We start from the raw sequence: 17,234 nt of genomic DNA on the forward strand, positions 1-17,234 counted from the left end.
CATTCCCACATATCAGCACGAGGCTGCTTAATTTCTACCTAAAATGCCATCCATGAGAGCACCTTGCACTGCAGTAGTGTATGGATGTCCTGTGCTGCCCTTCTGCACCCTGCCTCTCCCGTTACCTTTGCACACTGGTGTCCTGTAAGTGCGCTCAGTTTTTGAGTTCTTGAGAGCTTGAGTTCTTGAGAGATTCTTTAAGAGCAAAGACCACTAAAATACAAGTTTTTGGAGGAGAGCTGGAAGAAATTGATCACCGAAGTTAGAAGAGACCTTCGAGACCATCAAGTCCCAGCATCAGCCTGATTGCAGAGTCTTACCACTGAACCATTTCCCTCAGTGCCACGTCCACATCTCTTAAATACCTCCAGCTGTGCAGACTCCATTCAGCAACCTGTTTCAATGTGTAACAACTCCATCCACAGAGAAATTCTTCCTAATATCCAATCTGAACCTCCTGTGGTGCTGCCTGAGATAATGTCCTATTGTTGGTAACCGGGCAGGAGAGGCTTTACACCCTCCCTTCTGCAGCCTCCTTTCAGGTCACTGTAAAGAATGTGTGAAACTGAAGTGGTCTTTAACTACATCGCATGGAATTGTAGGGGTTGGGGTCTGCAGTTCTGAATGGTGGTGATGTGGCCCCTGTGCTGCTGTCTGTCAGCTCTGCAGATGCTATCATGGCCTCTTCCAAAGTCAGAAAGGCAAGTGGCTGAAGTGACTAATGCCAAAGACTATCGCTGGTGAGGTGAGAGGCTGTGGTTCTGTTCCTCATCACAGGTAACAGTTCCCCTTCCAAAGGTCAAAGGAGACGAGCTCTGGCAGCCCTGCCCGTGGCTCTGCACGGGAGCGAGCTGCCCGCAGGCACTGAATGATGGCAGTCCTGCGCCAGAAGTCATGTGCTGGGCCGAGCCTTACGCCGCCTGCCCCGAAATTGTCTACCGGGCAGCTCAACCGGGATTAGAACTGAAAACAAAGGCGGGTTTGTGCGCCTCGCAGGTCGCCCGTGAGCCTTTCCCCGTATTCTTCGCAAACGTTGTCTTGGAGACGCTCGCTTGAAGCTCGAAGCGCAGCGTTAACGGAGTCATACGAATCATTTCAACGAGAGCGATGAGTTCAGCCCTCCATCCCCTCCGCTCCGAGCGCCGAGCCGTCTCACCCCTCAATCCTTCCCTCCGAGGCTGCGCGGCAGCGGGGCGGGCGTGGGCAGCGACCGCGGGCTTTTAAAGGCAGCGCGGCGGCGGCGGGCAGGCGGCACCATGCGGCGGGCGCTCGGAACGCTGGGCTGCTGCCTGGCGCTGCTCCTCCCGCTGCTGCCCGCGACGCGCGGCGTCCCGCACCGCCTGCGCCGGCAGCCGCCGGGCAACGGCCCGGGGAGGCGCGGAGCGGCAGGTACCGCGCTGCTGTGCCGCGCCGCCGCCCGGAGCTGCCCGCTTCCCGCTGCGCTGTGCCCGGCTGCCGCTCCTGCCGCATGCTTTGCTTTGCTCGGCGCTGCGCGGCCTCTGCGGGCCCCCGCTGCCCTGGCTTCCCGTGGGGCTTGCTGCGTGCTGGCTTCTGTAAGTGACTGCGGGAAAGTTGGGTCCTGAGGACATCTTAGCTGCAGCTGTCCGGGGCCCCATGCGTGCAGACAGGAGCATCAACTGCTTGGACCAGCTGACCTCCAAGGGTCCCTTCGAGTTTTACATGATGTGATTCCTTTTCCCCTTCCCTTTTTCCTTTTCCCCTTCCCTTTTTCCTGTTCTTTTCCCCTTCCCTCTTTCCTTTTCTTCTCCCCTTGCCTCCCTCTTAACACCTGAGGGTGTTTTTATACCCACTGAATTTTCAGAACGTCTCTATTTCAGACTCAGAAGGAGTTGGCTGCTGAAAAGTTTTGTTCCCTCTTCTGAGATAGATGATCATTTTACCTGCAAATCTCACATTTGGCCTTTTCCTTTGTAGGATGAAAAGTGTGCCTCTTTCTTTCATATCTTCAGAGGCACGTGCATGTACTAACATTACCTTACATTTTCTGAGCTTCAGGAGGGTCACAAAGCTGTGCTTCTAAATGCTAATGCAGACAGCAAGCTGGGGGATGCATGTAGAAGTATATATAAGGCGCCTGGATGGGATCTGCAGTTCAGCTGACCGCTTCTCTGTCCCAAAGCAAATCCAACTGTAGTGCTGTTTCCTGGCTGTGCAATTTGATTTTTTCCTTCCTTCTCACTTGCACAGGAAAAGGTTCTTTCATGCATTGGAAAAAAACATTTTCACCTCTACTTTGAAAAGCCTTCTGAAGACAGGGATTTATTTATCTATTTTTAAACCATAATGAAATAATAGAAGTCAGCTTGGTAGTAGCTGGACAAGTGTGTGAGATTACACTCTAAGTGTACTCAGGCTGCCTGAACGCTTAACATTGTGCTGGCTAACGGGCTGTTGGGCAGAGATGCCTCCATGCCTCTTTTGTAGGAATACTTTGCTTCTGGGTTGTCTTTTTTTCTTGTGCCAGTAGTACAAACCCATTCCCTGATGGCAAACCCTGTTCACATCAAGGTCAGGGTTTCAAGATGGGGTTTCAGAGCATACGGCCGAGGTTGCCTCCTGGTACCAATGGTTCTTTCTGAGTTTTCCTAGCAGAGCTGCTTGTCTTTCTCTGCTCCGAGCTGTGGTGTCTCTGCTCAGTCCAGATTTCTATGTCAGTGAGGAATTGTTGAAGCTACAAATATGTGTGTATATTTTTACATGTGAAAATACTTTGCTCTTTGCTGTGGAAGCTTTAAAGCAGCAACAACAGTATTTGTAACAGCATCATCTGCCTCTGAATTTCTTCTTGTTGTGTACTTTGGCTTTGGAATTGCAAACAAGAAATAATTTCTAATCATTACTCTGCTGTATTTTTACAACTGCTAACAAATACTGTAAGAATCTGCTATGTAGACTGTCCCTTTTTTAAAAAAACACTTTCTATTGCTGTAAAAATTCAGGCTTTATAAAAATAAATGCATTTATATATCGTTGCTAATCTGTATAGGCTGCAACTCATCTATGCAACTGCTTGTATCAATGATAGATTGACATTTTGTGGGCTCAAGTGTATTTTTTTAATGCTTAGAAGCTTTCAATTGCATTAAATGAATACCTTAGAATTTCAAATGTGTTGCTCGCTGTAACTTTCGGCCTCTGCCTTGGTAATGAAGGTGCCTTTATTCATTTGGTGTGAGTACATTGCCACTGCAGCTGTCACTGCGCTGGGAGCTCTGGTCTACTCAGCTCTGGTAGATTGAAATGCTGTCCTTCCCTCCTGACAGATGCTGCCTGCAAGAACCGTCCCCTCGACCTCGTCTTCATCATCGACAGCTCCCGCAGCGTCCGACCTGAAGAGTTTGAGAAAGTGAAAGTCTTTTTGTCAGAAATGATCGATACTCTGGACGTTGGTGAAAGAACAACTCGTGTGGCAGTCATGAATTACGCCAGCACCGTCAAGGTAGAGTTTCCCCTCCGGACCTACTTTGATAAAGCCTCCATGAAGGAGGCCGTGTCTCGCATTCAGCCCCTGTCTGCTGGCACCATGACCGGCCTCGCCATCCAAGCTGCCATGGACGAAGTCTTCACTGAGGAAATGGGTACCCGGCCAGCCAACTTCAACATCCCCAAGGTGGTCATCATTGTGACGGACGGCCGGCCGCAAGACCAGGTTGAAGATGTGGCAGCAAACGCCCGCACGGCTGGCATTGAGATCTACGCGGTGGGGGTGGGCCGTGCTGACATGCAGTCCCTGCGGATAATGGCCAGCGAGCCGCTGGATGAACACGTCTTTTATGTGGAGACCTACGGTGTGATCGAGAAGCTGACAGCCAAGTTCCGAGAGACCTTCTGTGGTAAGGTGGTCAGGCCAGGACAGTAGTGTAATTTGGCTCCTTTTGGCTCCTGCTGTGGTTCCACAACCTAAGAAAGAAGTTTTTGAGCAGTGTTATGTATCGCATTTACGTATTTCCTTCGCCATTGGTTGGGCAAACAAACCAACCCTTCTATTCAGTTGAGGCCAAGTAATGACCTTTCATTTTGAATAGCAACCTTACCGTGCGAGGAACAGGACTGATGTCGTGTTTCCATGTTCCTCCCCCTCTTGATTTTGATGCAGAAATGCTTCAGCAGCACTTGGGGCTGGATGCATATATGGCTTGTGGTAGATACTAGTAATGCCAGGGCAGGGTAGGCTGCTACCATCATTGACAGAAGTCTGTGGTGTATCTGGAGTGCTTAGGATTGCCTAAAAGCAACCTTGCCACGGAAAAAAAAGAGACTTTTTGTTAAATAAAAAGGCATGCACGTAGTAGATTTTTCAAGTAAAATTCAGAGGAAATGCCTTGTAAAATAAGTTTCCAACAAGAAATGGATTAGATCAGGTGTAAACAATATTGTGAGAGAATTAACATGGCAGCCATTGCTTTAGGAACTCGGCTGATGAGAATGTGTTACTTCATTACTTCACAGCCCTATTAAAAATGCCCACCGTATCTTTTGAATACATTTAGAGTGAATAGACTTCTTTCTCTAGATATAAAATGAATGTGTGGGACCATCTGTAGGCAGGATACTTTGCCCAGTAATTAATATAGGAAATGCTTGAGGTTTGGCTTGACATTGTGCTGTGTTGCTGCTGTGACCACATCCTCTCCCTAACAGCTAGAAGATACAAGCTTCCCCCTGGCTGGGCAGGTACGAGCATTAATTTTCCACCTATGGCCTAGCCAAAGTGAGGCTTTTCATAGCACCAAAGAAAAAATTCTTGTTCTGAAAATTACCCTTTTTTGTGCTGAGGCACAGCAGTTACGCTTCTGCTAAGCTGGAGGACTTACCGAAGAGAGCTGACTCGTTTATACTCTCAGAGTAACTCTGAGTTTCTTGTATAAAGTTAGCCAGGCTCGTTAGGACTTAAGAATAAGACTGGGGTAAAGGGAATAACTTTTCAAATGGTGCTTATAAGCCAAGTGAATTGAAGACTGTCTTGTAAAATAGTGTGGGTGAATTGGGTCTTTTCCAACTACACGCTGTTTTTTTGGACAGCCAGAAATTTGGACTCACCAGTGACAATTAGGAGGTCCTTTGCATTGGCCAAGCCAAACAAGATTGTTTGTGGGGTGAACTGGGAACAAGAAAAGTAATGTTCAGGGGTGAAACAGTTGGCCAGATTCAGGTCCTTGATGCACTGAGAGCATCATTCAGCATGAGACCATCCCGAAGATGGAAAATCTTCTCCTTGATTTGGTGTCAAGGTCAGTGGAAACTTGCCTTTCCTGCCACAAAAATCTGACCGTTTGAATCTGAGCTTCTCAGTTGTGTTTGAAAATATCACCCACAGATTTTGTTCCTAAGTCACTGAGATGGATTCTCTTATTCCCAAGGTCATAACTGGAAAGACACTGGCTTAGTTTGAGATAGTGTTTGCCAAGGGAAAGACAAGGCACACTTTCAATCAGCCTTATTAGGGGACACCTAAATTTTCCACATTTAATGTTTACTTACCTTAGATGAGACAATTCAAGCATTCTCACTTATTTTCTTCCCCTCTTTTCTATCCTGTTTTTTTTTCTGCTCCTGCTCTCTCTCTTCTTCCCCTTTTCATCTAATCTACATACAGTCATTTAAAGATCATTTAAAGTCATTTGAAGTGAACATCTAGCCTTCCTATGCAGGGCAGCATTGCATGGACACTTTTTATCCCTGATGGCCTGTTCTCCTAGCACCTCTGAATTACTTTCCTGTTCTTCCTACTCTTGATGCTCTTTCTATTGTAATTTAATTTGTTTTACTGTGCTGTCACATTTCACTTTACATGAGAGGTTTTTTTTTTGGAAGCATCAGGTTGTGCGCCACTAAGTGGAGCTTCGCAAGGTAGCCAGAAGGTCTTTCTTATTGCTGAGTTCCTATGCCCGGTGTAATTAAAGGCTACTTTAATAGATGAAGCTCATGGAGACATGGGTGTATTTTCTGTGAGTTACTGTAATTGCTTCTAATAAAAAAATTGCTTTAGATGTCAACTCTCGAAGTGAGAATTCACCTGTAGCCTTCCCCCATGGTTCCAAAACCCGTGTTCCAAAATGCTCAAAACCTCTCTCTCCCATCCTTTTGCAGATCAGCCTGTCTTTTTTGTGGGGAGCTACTTTGGTGTCATTCACAACCTCTTTCTGAAAGGCTATAAAATGTTGTGAAAGATGCCTGTAACTGTTGTGATGGTGATACAGCGCTGAGATTTCTCACTACTAATCCGGCAAAGAGTACAAAACCTGAAACACTTTCATAGGCATAAAATGTCAGTGAGTGTTTCTTTCCCCTGAGATGACTGAAATGCTTCTTCTGAAAATGCCCTCTGTAGCTGCAAATACGTGTGCACTTGGGACCCACGACTGTGAGCAGCTCTGCGTGAGTAACGGCGGATCCTACCTCTGTGATTGCTATGAAGGCTACACTCTGAATCCGGATAAGAGAACGTGCTCGGGTATTACTCCTTTGGTAAAAGTACTATTCTTGCCATTTCTGAGATGATTCCAAATAGAAACCTATTAAAAAATGTTCTTTTTGCAGCTGTGGATGTGTGTGCACCTGGGAGGCATGAGTGCGATCAGATCTGTGTGAGTAACAACGGGTCCTATGTCTGTGAATGCTTTGAAGGCTACACCCTGAATCCAGATAAGAAGACTTGCTCAGGTAGGAATTAAAGGCTACGTTTGTATATGGAACTCAACAATATATGAGCATATCTAATTCATTGTTTCTGGCTGAAAAATTGCTTGGAGATGTCAACTCTTGAAGCCCTTCCTCTTGGTTCCAATATCATTAGAACTGCACTTTTCTTTAGAACTCTCAATTGAAAAAATATATATATATATATTTCATCACTTACCTACCACTGTACTGTCTTCATGGTACTTCCTAAACATTGCCCTTGGGAGATGGGGAACCTATCTCAGACATGTTGACCAGCACTGTGTCTCCACTCCAGTGTGAGTGCCCCTGCTTGGATATTAGGAGAAAATTCTTCTCCAAAAGAAGGTTATGCATCGTCACAGGCTGTCTGGGGGTGTGCAGCTCACTGTCTCTAGAGGTGTTCAAGAGGCGTGGAGATGTGGCAGTGAGGACCATGGTTAGTGAGCATGGTGGGGGTGGGTGGTCTGTTGGACATGGTGATCTTAGCAGTCTCTTCCAACCTTTATGATTCTGTATAGGACTTAAACCCTGTCCATTTTTCCATAACCCCTCCATCTCCCTGTCAAAATTCAGGTGTTTTTTTTTAATTTTTTTTTTTAAAGCTTGCTGTTGATAGGCTATGCAGTGCTCCACAGCATAGCAAGCCCAGTCTTATACTAAAAACAGCTTCTTCCTTTCCTACTCTTCGAATTTTCACCCTGAAAAGTTAGCCTATTAGGAAAACTTTTTTCCCCAAATATTTTTCTGGAGTTGTCACAGATTCATAGAATCACATATTGGCTCAGGTTGGAAGGGACCTCACTGATCATGAAGCTCCAACCCGCCTGCCGCAGGCAGGGCCACCAACCTCCCCATTTCATAGCAGCCCAGGCTGCCCAGGGCCCCATCCAACCTGGCCTTGAACACCTCCAGGGATGGATGGGGCATCCATAACCTCTCTGGGCAGCCTGTTCCAGCACCTCACCACTCTCTGTGTAAAGAACTTCCCCCTGACATCCAACCTAAATCTTCCGTTCTTCGACCAAAAACCATTTCCCCTTCTCCTCCTATTATCTACCCTTTCAAAGAGTTGAAGAGTTGAAGAGTTGTTCCTTTGGATCCAGAAGTTTTGAGCCTGGTAAGTGCCTCCCTCCCTCGGTGAGTGAAAAATCACTCTTTCTCACTTAACAGCAACATGGCTCATCTCAGTACGGCGCTTTAGCTTCATCCATCACAGGGCTGTTCAGGGCAGTCAAAACTGCAAGTGAAAATCAGACTGTGTGAAATGTGGTGCAGCAATCTTGGAGCTCAGATATGTGCCTCCTGCATTAAATAATTAGGAACTGAATTCAGTTATCTGCAGCATAATAAAAGAATGTGGTAGGTAGGGTGCTGGTTGAACCCTGATTAAGTTATATTTATAAATGTTCAAGTATTTACGATGCTTGAGTGTCTGGGAAGGATTAATTGCTTTCTCCTCTAAAACATGGTCCACGGCAGCCATGGATATGTGTGCACCTGGAAGGCATGATTGTGCCCAAGTCTGTCGGAGAAACGGTGGATCCTACAGCTGTGACTGCTTTGAGGGATTCACTCTGAATCCAGATAAGAAGACTTGCTCAGGTAAGACTTGGCCAAGGAAAAACTGTGTTCAGCTAAAAACACATACTCTTCTAAGGTTAATTTACATTATTTTTCTGATAGTAATTCAGGAGTTGCTGTACAACTCCTAAGAGCACAGTACAAGTTCAGGTTTTTTCCTTCATATTTACAGTAATAATTTGAGACTTTTGAATCTTCTACAGTTGTGGGAGGCTTGCAATTGCTGTAATTATTGCTGTATTTCCCTAGGGGCTTCTCAGTATTTTCACACTTTTGGGGCATGAGTTGCCATATCCACCTGAACAGCAGAGAAGGATGGTATATTTGGTAGGAATATGTGATACACACTACCTGTGAGGTAACTCTTCAGCAAACCAGTATAATGAAGCTGTAGGAATAAGATGAAGAAGAGCAAGGACTGTGCTCAGGACAGACGAGAGTCCGTACCTCTTCCTGATGGATGTGTTTGGACCTTAAAAAAATACTCCAGCCTTAAAGCTACAGGGGCTGGAGAGAAATGGTCTTTCTCAGTGCTGGTCTCTTGCAGAGAATAGGAGCATAGATCTTGTTGGTACATAAGGACATGTAGAAATACATAGTACATACAGACGAATGTGTACTCTGTGTCATTTTCACTCCATTAGGGTTTAAACTTCACTTTTCATTTCCTTACATGTCTCAGTGATGATTTATTGATGTAAAAATCCTTTTTTTCTACTTCTGTCATAGTCTCTTTCCTTACCATAGTTGCTGTGACAAATCCATGTTTACAATCCCAGGAAATTCCTAGGGAAATCTCTCCGATTAATTCAAAGCTCTCACATCTCAAAGAAGCAAACTCCTTAATACTTCTTCCTGCGTAGTTCAGGAACAGATTTTGTAAATGCAGTTCTAAAGATTAACTCTCAACTGGTATTATATAGAGGCAATAAACATCCGTGAGGAAACATGTAGAGAGGCATCCATTTTGTGAGTCCAGTCCTGAATCTCCTTTCATAGCAGTGATTATCCCCGTGCAGACTCAAATTTCAGAGTATTTGTCCAATGTACTTGCTTTTTTCATTCTTTTCCCTCTTCAGTCTCATTGTGCAGCAAGCTGCTTGTGATTTCTCAACTCTCCGAGTCTTTCTGATATAATAAAAATAGCATAGATCCAGGAGGGGCTCTTTCATTGCTCCTTTGCTTGTTTTCTTGCTGTCTCTGCTTCTTTCTTTCTGTCTTCAGTTACTTTTGCCTTACAGAGCCTCCTTACTGCTGAGATATCCAAATATAGGAACTCCTCAACTTGCTCTTTTGGAGTTGACGTGTTAAATTTGGCAGAAGACATTTTCCTCACACATAAAGTACCCACTTCGTGACTGGCAGCGGTTGCCACGTCTTTCTTTTTTTTGAGCAGCCTTGAATTCTGTCCTGATTATGGTCTTTTCACTCCATAAAACAGCATCTTATCTAATTAGAGCTGACTTAATGCCAAATGCTCTCTTAAAATCCAGATATTTGTTCTCTGAAATTCCTTTGGATCATTATTTTGTAACTGGGTCACTGCTAGTTCAGTTCCTTTCACAATCTGTCACAATGACAGAAAAGTGTTGCTGGAGTTCCCAAGGTCGTATTAACTTTGTGATGCTGACAGATAAAAACACACTCTGTGTGCTTTACTGTGGCTAATAGCCTGTGGATGTGCAACAAAAACATGCTGGTTTGAATCCAAATGTGAATATGGTGGCAAGAGGGAATTGCTAATGCCAAATACACAGTCTGAAGTTGGGATATCTTTTAATGTTCTTCTCCGGTGTCTTTCTTAGCTGTTGACATGTGTGCACCTGGAAGGCATGACTGCGAGCAGGTCTGTGTGAGAGATGATCTGTTCTACACATGCGACTGCTATCAAGGCTACGTCCTGAACCCAGACAAGAAGACTTGCTCAAGTAAGGCCAGATTGCTGTCTCCTGTCCCTCTCCCCACCTAATCACTGAAGTGCTATAAGACAGCTCTATGTCACTCTGCCCTCTCCTCTTTCAGCATTTGGATATATGAAGTGCTTCATGCCTAGCAGCACTCGTAGCCTGACATTTCACCCTTCTTTATCACTCTGTAGTCAGCAAACCCTGTTTGCAGAGCCTCTGCAGAATTTGATGTGAAATCGTAAGTTGGACTGGAAGGGACCTCAAGTGGTACCTTGTCTGATCTACAGCTGCTCAGAGCACAAATAATTAGACATTGCATGAAGCAGCTAAAGATCTATGTAAGAACAAAGTCCAAAAGAGGTGGATATAGCCAAAGGACTATCTGCAAAAACAGTAGTTTTTTGTAGGTCTGGACTTAAACATAATTACAGTGTAAGAACACCACCCTAGCATGCTTTGTATGATTTGTTGCGCATCCCATGAGTAGCAGAATTGCACAGTATTTTGAATAGCAAATGCTGGAAGGCTCTGACCTTCACAGAAGCTCTGCAGAGAAGTTTAGGATACTCTTGGACAGTTGTCATTTGGAAAAGTAATTTGGTTAAAACAGACATAATCCAAAAAGGATCTGTATTTGCCACTGGAGAATTCAAATGCAAACACACAAGCTTCACTGGCAGTCAATGGGAAACCAACCATGCTGGTGTGATATTTTGAACTGGCTTTCCTCCAGCCAAATTCTGAACAGCTCTTCTTTGTAACACTGGCCATAAGGCTGGCAGGAGGTTCCAAAAAATGGGAGCTGAGCAAATACGTGTTCAGTGGAATCAAGGAGACACCAGTTTCAACACTGGCTCTAAGGTACAAATGATTTTCTGCACTGCTGGAAATGAATCTGTTTACAGAATTTTTATTTTTTTTTTGAGTGAAATACTGAAAGAACAAACTTTTGAAAATCAGTATTTCAGTCATTTTCTGTAAGTCAAGCAGCCATCAGTTTCCTTGCAAAATGGAAATATCAGTGGCATGGTAAAAACAGAAACTAAAATAATTTAAGAAAGAAGAGAAATTGTATCCAGGTACAATATTTCTATTGTTTTATTGCTAAAATGCTCTCATCATTTGTTTAGCATTGATTAGCTTTGCACTTATAAATCTGGAGAAAAAAAAAATCATTTGAATAATCTACTGTCAGTGCCTTTGCAAGCTGTTGTGGTTCAAGGTGGCAGGTGGCTGAGCACCCATACTGTTGTTCACTTGCTTCCCTCCCTCCCTGCTGGAATGGGGGGAGAGAATTGAAAAGAACAAAGTACAACTTTGTTCTACACGTTAACGTGTTATAAATGTTACAAAATAATGTCCATCCCTTACTGATAGTTCACGCTGGCATTGATGAAGTCACTGAGAGAAGCCTGAGAGACTTCAGGGAACTGGGGTGGTTAGTGCTGTAGGAGTACAGGGGGTGTTTTTCTCTATCCCTTTGGTGACAGGGAGGGATATTGAGAGCTCCAGGAAAAGCCATCTGATAAATACATGGCTGAGAGGCTGGTTGGAACCAGGCAGGGGGTGATAGCAAAACTGCCCTCAACAAGGTGCAGGATGGCATAGCTAAGTTAAGGGACAGGGTTCTAGCAGGAGCCTTCAACCTGCTGCATCTTATGACTATGAAGGCAACAGAGAGACTAAAGGTAAATACTTGAAAGGATTTAAGGAGTTATCCACTAAGAAGGCGACAAGGTCGGCTGCTCAACTGAACTGCCTCTACAGCAATGCCTGCAGCTTTGGAAATAAACAAGAGGAGTTTGAAGTCCCCGTACCACTGGAAAAACACAATGTAGTTGCCATTACTGAAACCTGGTGGGGTGTTCCCACGACTGGAATGTGGCTGTCGATAGCTACTAGCTGTTCAGAAAGGACAGGCAAGGAAGGAAGGGAGGAGGCAATGCCCTCTACATCAAGGAAGGAATTGAGAGTGAAGAGCTGTTCTTGAAGAATGGCCATGAGCAAGTTGAAAGCCTGGGGGTGAGTCAGAGACCAAGGCAACAAAGGGAGCCTTGTGGCTGGGTTCTACTACAGGCTGTCTGATCAAGCAGAGCCTGTTGGTTAAGGTTTCTTCCTACAGATACAGGAGGAATCACAATTGCAGGCTCTCATCGTGATTGGTGACATCAGGACTGGAGGCTGCCTGGGCTGTAGTGACCATGCAGTGATGGAATGCACACTTAAGGAATATCAGACATAAAAAGAAGTAAAATCAGGAAGCTGAATTTTAGGAAAGCCTACTTCCAGCTCTTCTGGGAGATAGTCAGCAAAATCCTCTGGGAATCTGTCCTCCAGGACAAATTATCACATATATGAGCCTTCTGTTTGTGAACATCCATGTTTTGTGGTAGATTATGTTAAAAAAAGAATTCTTAAGGACAGCTGAGGCCCTGGTCCTCAGAAAGCTTGAGGGCAAGACCTTGGAACAGATTAAATCGAATCACTGCAAAATATGGCAGTGTTTGCTTTGTCTTTCCTAAGAGGCTGATTACCTTTCCTCCATATTAACTGCTCAGCTTTCCTACTGGATTTTAAATTCATTTGGACTGATTGGGACCCTTCATACATATTTATGTGACATTGAGTGGACTGATGTTCGCATCTCTTGAGAAATGAAGGGTGATGCTCCCCATGTATGCGTACTGCCAGTGTTAAAAGCATACCTGTGGGGTGAAACATGATGATGGCTTAGCTGAACCTCTGCTGCTTGCTATTTAACATTATTGAACGTGTTCCTCATATTTTGTATTATTTACAAAGTGGCAAAATGAATAATTTTAATTCTGTATCACGCTAGATACTTAAGTATCTAAATTCCACCCGTATCTCATAAACCAACCCAAGCCAATTGATTTCTGACACTGATAATTCTTTATGTACTCAAAATCACTACCTGCCTTTCTGCTTGGCTGCAAAACTCCCTGGAGAATTAACTTTGCCTGTTTATGCACTCTAAGAAATCCCTATACCTGTGTGTCATAGACACCCCAAATGGCATTGTGTTCCAGGTTTGACAGGTAGCAACCCAGGTTCTGAAGCAAAACCCAAAAAGTTAGTCATAGCCTACAATACAGCTGAGTTAATAGAAGGTGATTCTAGTAGCCTTCCTGCATGGATGGTCGAAGTGCTTCTTACAAGATGGAATCTGAACTGCAGGTTCTTAGTCTGTAGCACTTGAGCATCCTCATCCCATTTCCCAGTGTGCCCTAACTTTTGGGGCAGGGGATATTCTGGATGAGAGGGAAAATTGGTCTAGTGACTATAGTTGATGGGAGGAGGCTGGTTGGTCCTTGTCCCCAGGGTAGGGCGCCTGTGCTTTACTCAATAATGGTCTGATTTGTAGAGCTCAAGAGGATCTGCTCAGGCAGGCCAGCTCCCAGCTCTGCCTCCTTTTCAGTCAGAGCTGAGCTCTCTCTTGCTTGCCCTGCTCCTGGAGATGGGACACCTGTGCTACAAGATGACCTCCGTCTACGTCACCTCTTCCTCCCCCCTGCCGTGGGCTGCAGTCTGACAGTCTGGCTTCAACTCTCTGTGCCTTTTCCTGGCTTATAAATATTTTCATCAGTATTTTAAATGCTGTTTTCTCTCTTAGAAGCCACAACAAGCAGTCTTGTAACAAATGAAGAGGCCTGTAAGTGTGAAGCCATAGCTGCACTGCAGGATTCAGTCACCTCACGCCTGGAAGCTCTGTCCACAAAACATATCCTTTTTCTTACGTGTTCAGCTCTTTACTGCTGTTTCAAAGGTAGCTGTTTTGGTGGAAGCTGGGGGTTACACACCTCACAAACAAAAGCATTTTCTTGACTGTACAAATGTTAGGGAGTGAAATCATGGGTGTTGCAAATACTGTTATGTTTTCACATTTCCTTGAAGGGTTTTCCTAACAGGGTGCAGATAAAATGCACAATCCCCATCACCTGGACTATATTCATTATGTTGGACATCAAATGTTGTTCTATTTGTAATTCTTCAAGGTGACATTGACAGCAAATGCTCACATTAGAGCTTTTCTATTTGTAGCTTGTGTATGTCCCAACATTTCTAAGGGCCCTTCAGAGGCAGCATGGCTGCAGTCTGACCAGCTGTGGCTTCCAAGCTGGCATACGAGCTTTTTTATATAAAAAACAAACAAACAAACAAACAAACCTACTAACTTGTTAATACTCAACTGCTGTGAGATATTAGGGATCTGTTGGACAGAGTGGGAGGGCTGTGAGACAGGCTGAGCACCCAGGCTGCAAGGTTTACTGGCTCCATTCACTGCAGCGGCAGAGAAGAGAAAGGTGCCTGGCTCCCAGGTCAGACATTTCACAGACACGTGGGAGGAAAAATGAAAGTGGTGAATTCTGTGGTGTGGTGGCAAACCTGAATGCTGGAATAAATGTCCTCAGATGGAATGACAAGAACTACTGACGGGAAGTTGGACAAGCTGTAATTCAGCAGAAGGCACAGTTTTTAAAAGTGAGAGTGGTTGATGGCAGTGACAGTTTACCAAAGGTTGTGGTATGTTTGCAGCACTGGAAACTTCTGAGACTGCATGCTTGTTTTTCTGTGAAAGGTGCTCTTGTTCAAATAGGAATTAATGCAGGGCAGGGCGAGGCCTGCGGTTGTCATTGTGATAACTAGGGATTCAGAATCAACGAAGAGGGGGATATGTTGGATTAGTCAAAGCAAGATGCTGTCAAGTTTTCTGTATTGGAATTTGTACAGATAAATGAAGCTAACTACCAAGGATGCAAGACTTTCCAGGCTCTTTAATAAATTCAAAGTTATTTTTATAGGTTTAAGTGTAAATCCTTCTTTTAGGATCTCTAGAACTGAGTTCATCTGCTTTGGAAAGGTGAAGGGAAGAATCTGATTTTCCTTAGATTAAAATACGAGGGCTGCTCCAAAAGTAATGCCTCCTATTTTACAATGTTGGCCCGTGACATCTGAGGCAGATATTGTTGGGATGACTGTAGAGTTTCAACCTTCTCAATGTTGTGTTTTGTTGCCATGTAACAGATGGCTGCAGAGGGGCTATCTGACAAAATGACATCTGACATGGAAGTGCATATGTAGCAAAGGTTTGCCATTGAGTTCCTCCATGTTCAAAAAATGGCACCCAGTGACATTCATCAGCGCTTGCTGAATCTTTCTGGAGACCAAACAGTGGATGTGGGCACAGTGAGGCAGTGGATGGTGCATTTCAGCAGTGGTGAAAGCGGCAGTGCGTTACTTGTGCTGGTGTGGATTTTTATGACCTTGGCATATGCAGACTTTTGTTCATAACTGGCAAAAATGCATAGCTAGTGGAGGTGACTACACTGAAAAATAGAGCTTTTAGCTGAGAGTGTGCCTATCAAATGGTGTTACTGTGCTGTTTGTACCGGTTGTCATTTCCATGGAAATAAATAGGAGGCATTATTTTTGGAGTAACTTAGATATATCATTCCAGGAATGCAAGCAGTTAAAACTGAGTGCTGAGATAATTAAGCCTATACTGTAATCTCAATAGTAATAGAGTATTTATCTCAAAAGCACTGATATGAAACAAGACGGTGGTGGTTTCAAGTTAGGAATACACTTCATTACAAATAACCAATGCTTTCTTTCAAAGTAATTCTTTTCTGAGCAATCTGTATCCTTTGCGTCCTCTCTGAACAAACTGGAAAAAGCAGTGGAGATTATCATCTGCTGCTCCTCAGATCTGAATGTCACTTGCTCCAACTCCTTAGTACAGGAAATTTGCTAAGTTACTAGATCTTAACAGGTCTCTAAAACATCTTGAAATCTCTAGTTCAAGCACTTATTAAGCTCACTTAAAAAGCAGCGTATCTGTGTGAAATGCAGTAATGAGAAAGATTATAAATAAACCAAACCTGGTAGCTATTTATTATACCACCCTTAACATCTGACCACTAGATGAAGTGTCTCAGAAGCTGCAAGCCTATCAAGGCACACAGCAGGTTGTCTGAGGCAGCGTTCTACTCGCCTTCAAAATGATCTTTCATAAGCAATTCTTTTTATTGTGTTCAGCAAGCTTTATTTTGTTGCGCAGCTTACAGAAAAGCAGTTGGTCGTTGTTATTGGCAAGTGTTAAGAAGACTTCAGGAAGACAGCAATCTTGAAAGTACAGTGACTCTGAGGATCTTCATGTACATTTCATTTTGTAACCATAAAGCCAACTGTACCTGCTTTGGTCTGTACTGCAAGGAGCACAGCAGGTATTTCTGTTCTGCAGTAACTGCATTTTTATTGTCTTATTTAAAGCAATACAGGAAAAAAAAAGTACGGGTACAGTATTCACTCATATAAAGCTGTGAAATGGCAAGGCAGAGTAAAAGTGTGCCCATGGAATCCGTCCATTAAAAGGGAAAGTAATTTGGGGTCTTGTAACTTATTTTGATAAAATAAAGTATGAACAAGCGCACTGATGTTGGAAGTGTGTTTTTTTAATGCGTATTAAAGTGTGTGTGTTACAAAATAGTTTCACAAAGACCAGGAAACAAAACCTCGAAGAGGCACTGAATCACAGAACTCTGCATCATTAAACAGGAATCTGCTGCTGAGTCGCACAGATGGAAAAAGGACAGTTTGATTTTGAAACCTATGACTCCTTGCTGGTGTCTGTTGAAGACTAACAGTCATTTCAAGGTTTTGCACTTGGAAAGACAAAATATTAGCTCAATTTCAAGGTTTTTTATATTGTAAGAGTTATGTAAGCAATCAATCTCTGCTTTTGTCGCTCCAAAATCTCTCCCAAGACTACTGGTCTCAGTTGGGCACACAAAGTTGGGCAACAAAACTTGCTGTGTCAAAGGAAACCCACTCATTCTGCATATTTGCATGTGCAATCATGCAAATGGTTTTAAAACTGTATTTAAATTACACAAAGTATTAAATTGGTAGATGGTATGCCAAGGGCATGCTGTAACAACACTGATGCTCATGTCACACCCTGAGCTTAGTAGATAGAGACAATTTCAAGGAAAGTCAGAGGACAGAAGTTCACTTAGACAGTATGTATGATTTTTGAGT

The 17,234-nt window shown here is 43.9% G+C and overlaps 1 protein-coding gene across 1 annotated transcript; it reads left to right on the forward strand.

Moving 5' to 3' along the window:
- The first annotated feature begins 1,256 nt into the window (after positions 1–1,256).
- Positions 1,257–16,626, forward strand: MATN3 (matrilin 3). Its single transcript, XM_042820211.1, has 9 exons — positions 1,257–1,389; positions 1,559–1,685; positions 3,214–3,854; positions 6,353–6,475; positions 6,562–6,684; positions 8,164–8,286; positions 10,071–10,193; positions 13,807–13,914; positions 16,116–16,626. Exons 1-9 carry the CDS (start codon positions 1,257–1,259, stop codon positions 16,169–16,171), a joined length of 1,557 nt encoding a protein of 518 aa, XP_042676145.1. The 3' UTR covers positions 16,172–16,626.
- Positions 16,627–17,234: the final 608 nt, after the last annotated feature.

Source organism: Centrocercus urophasianus, unplaced genomic scaffold (genome assembly GCF_019232065.1).
Source record: "Centrocercus urophasianus isolate 14NV4802_14NV808 unplaced genomic scaffold, USGS_Curo_1.0 seq_10, whole genome shotgun sequence".
Lineage (NCBI taxonomy): Eukaryota > Metazoa > Chordata > Aves > Galliformes > Phasianidae > Centrocercus > Centrocercus urophasianus.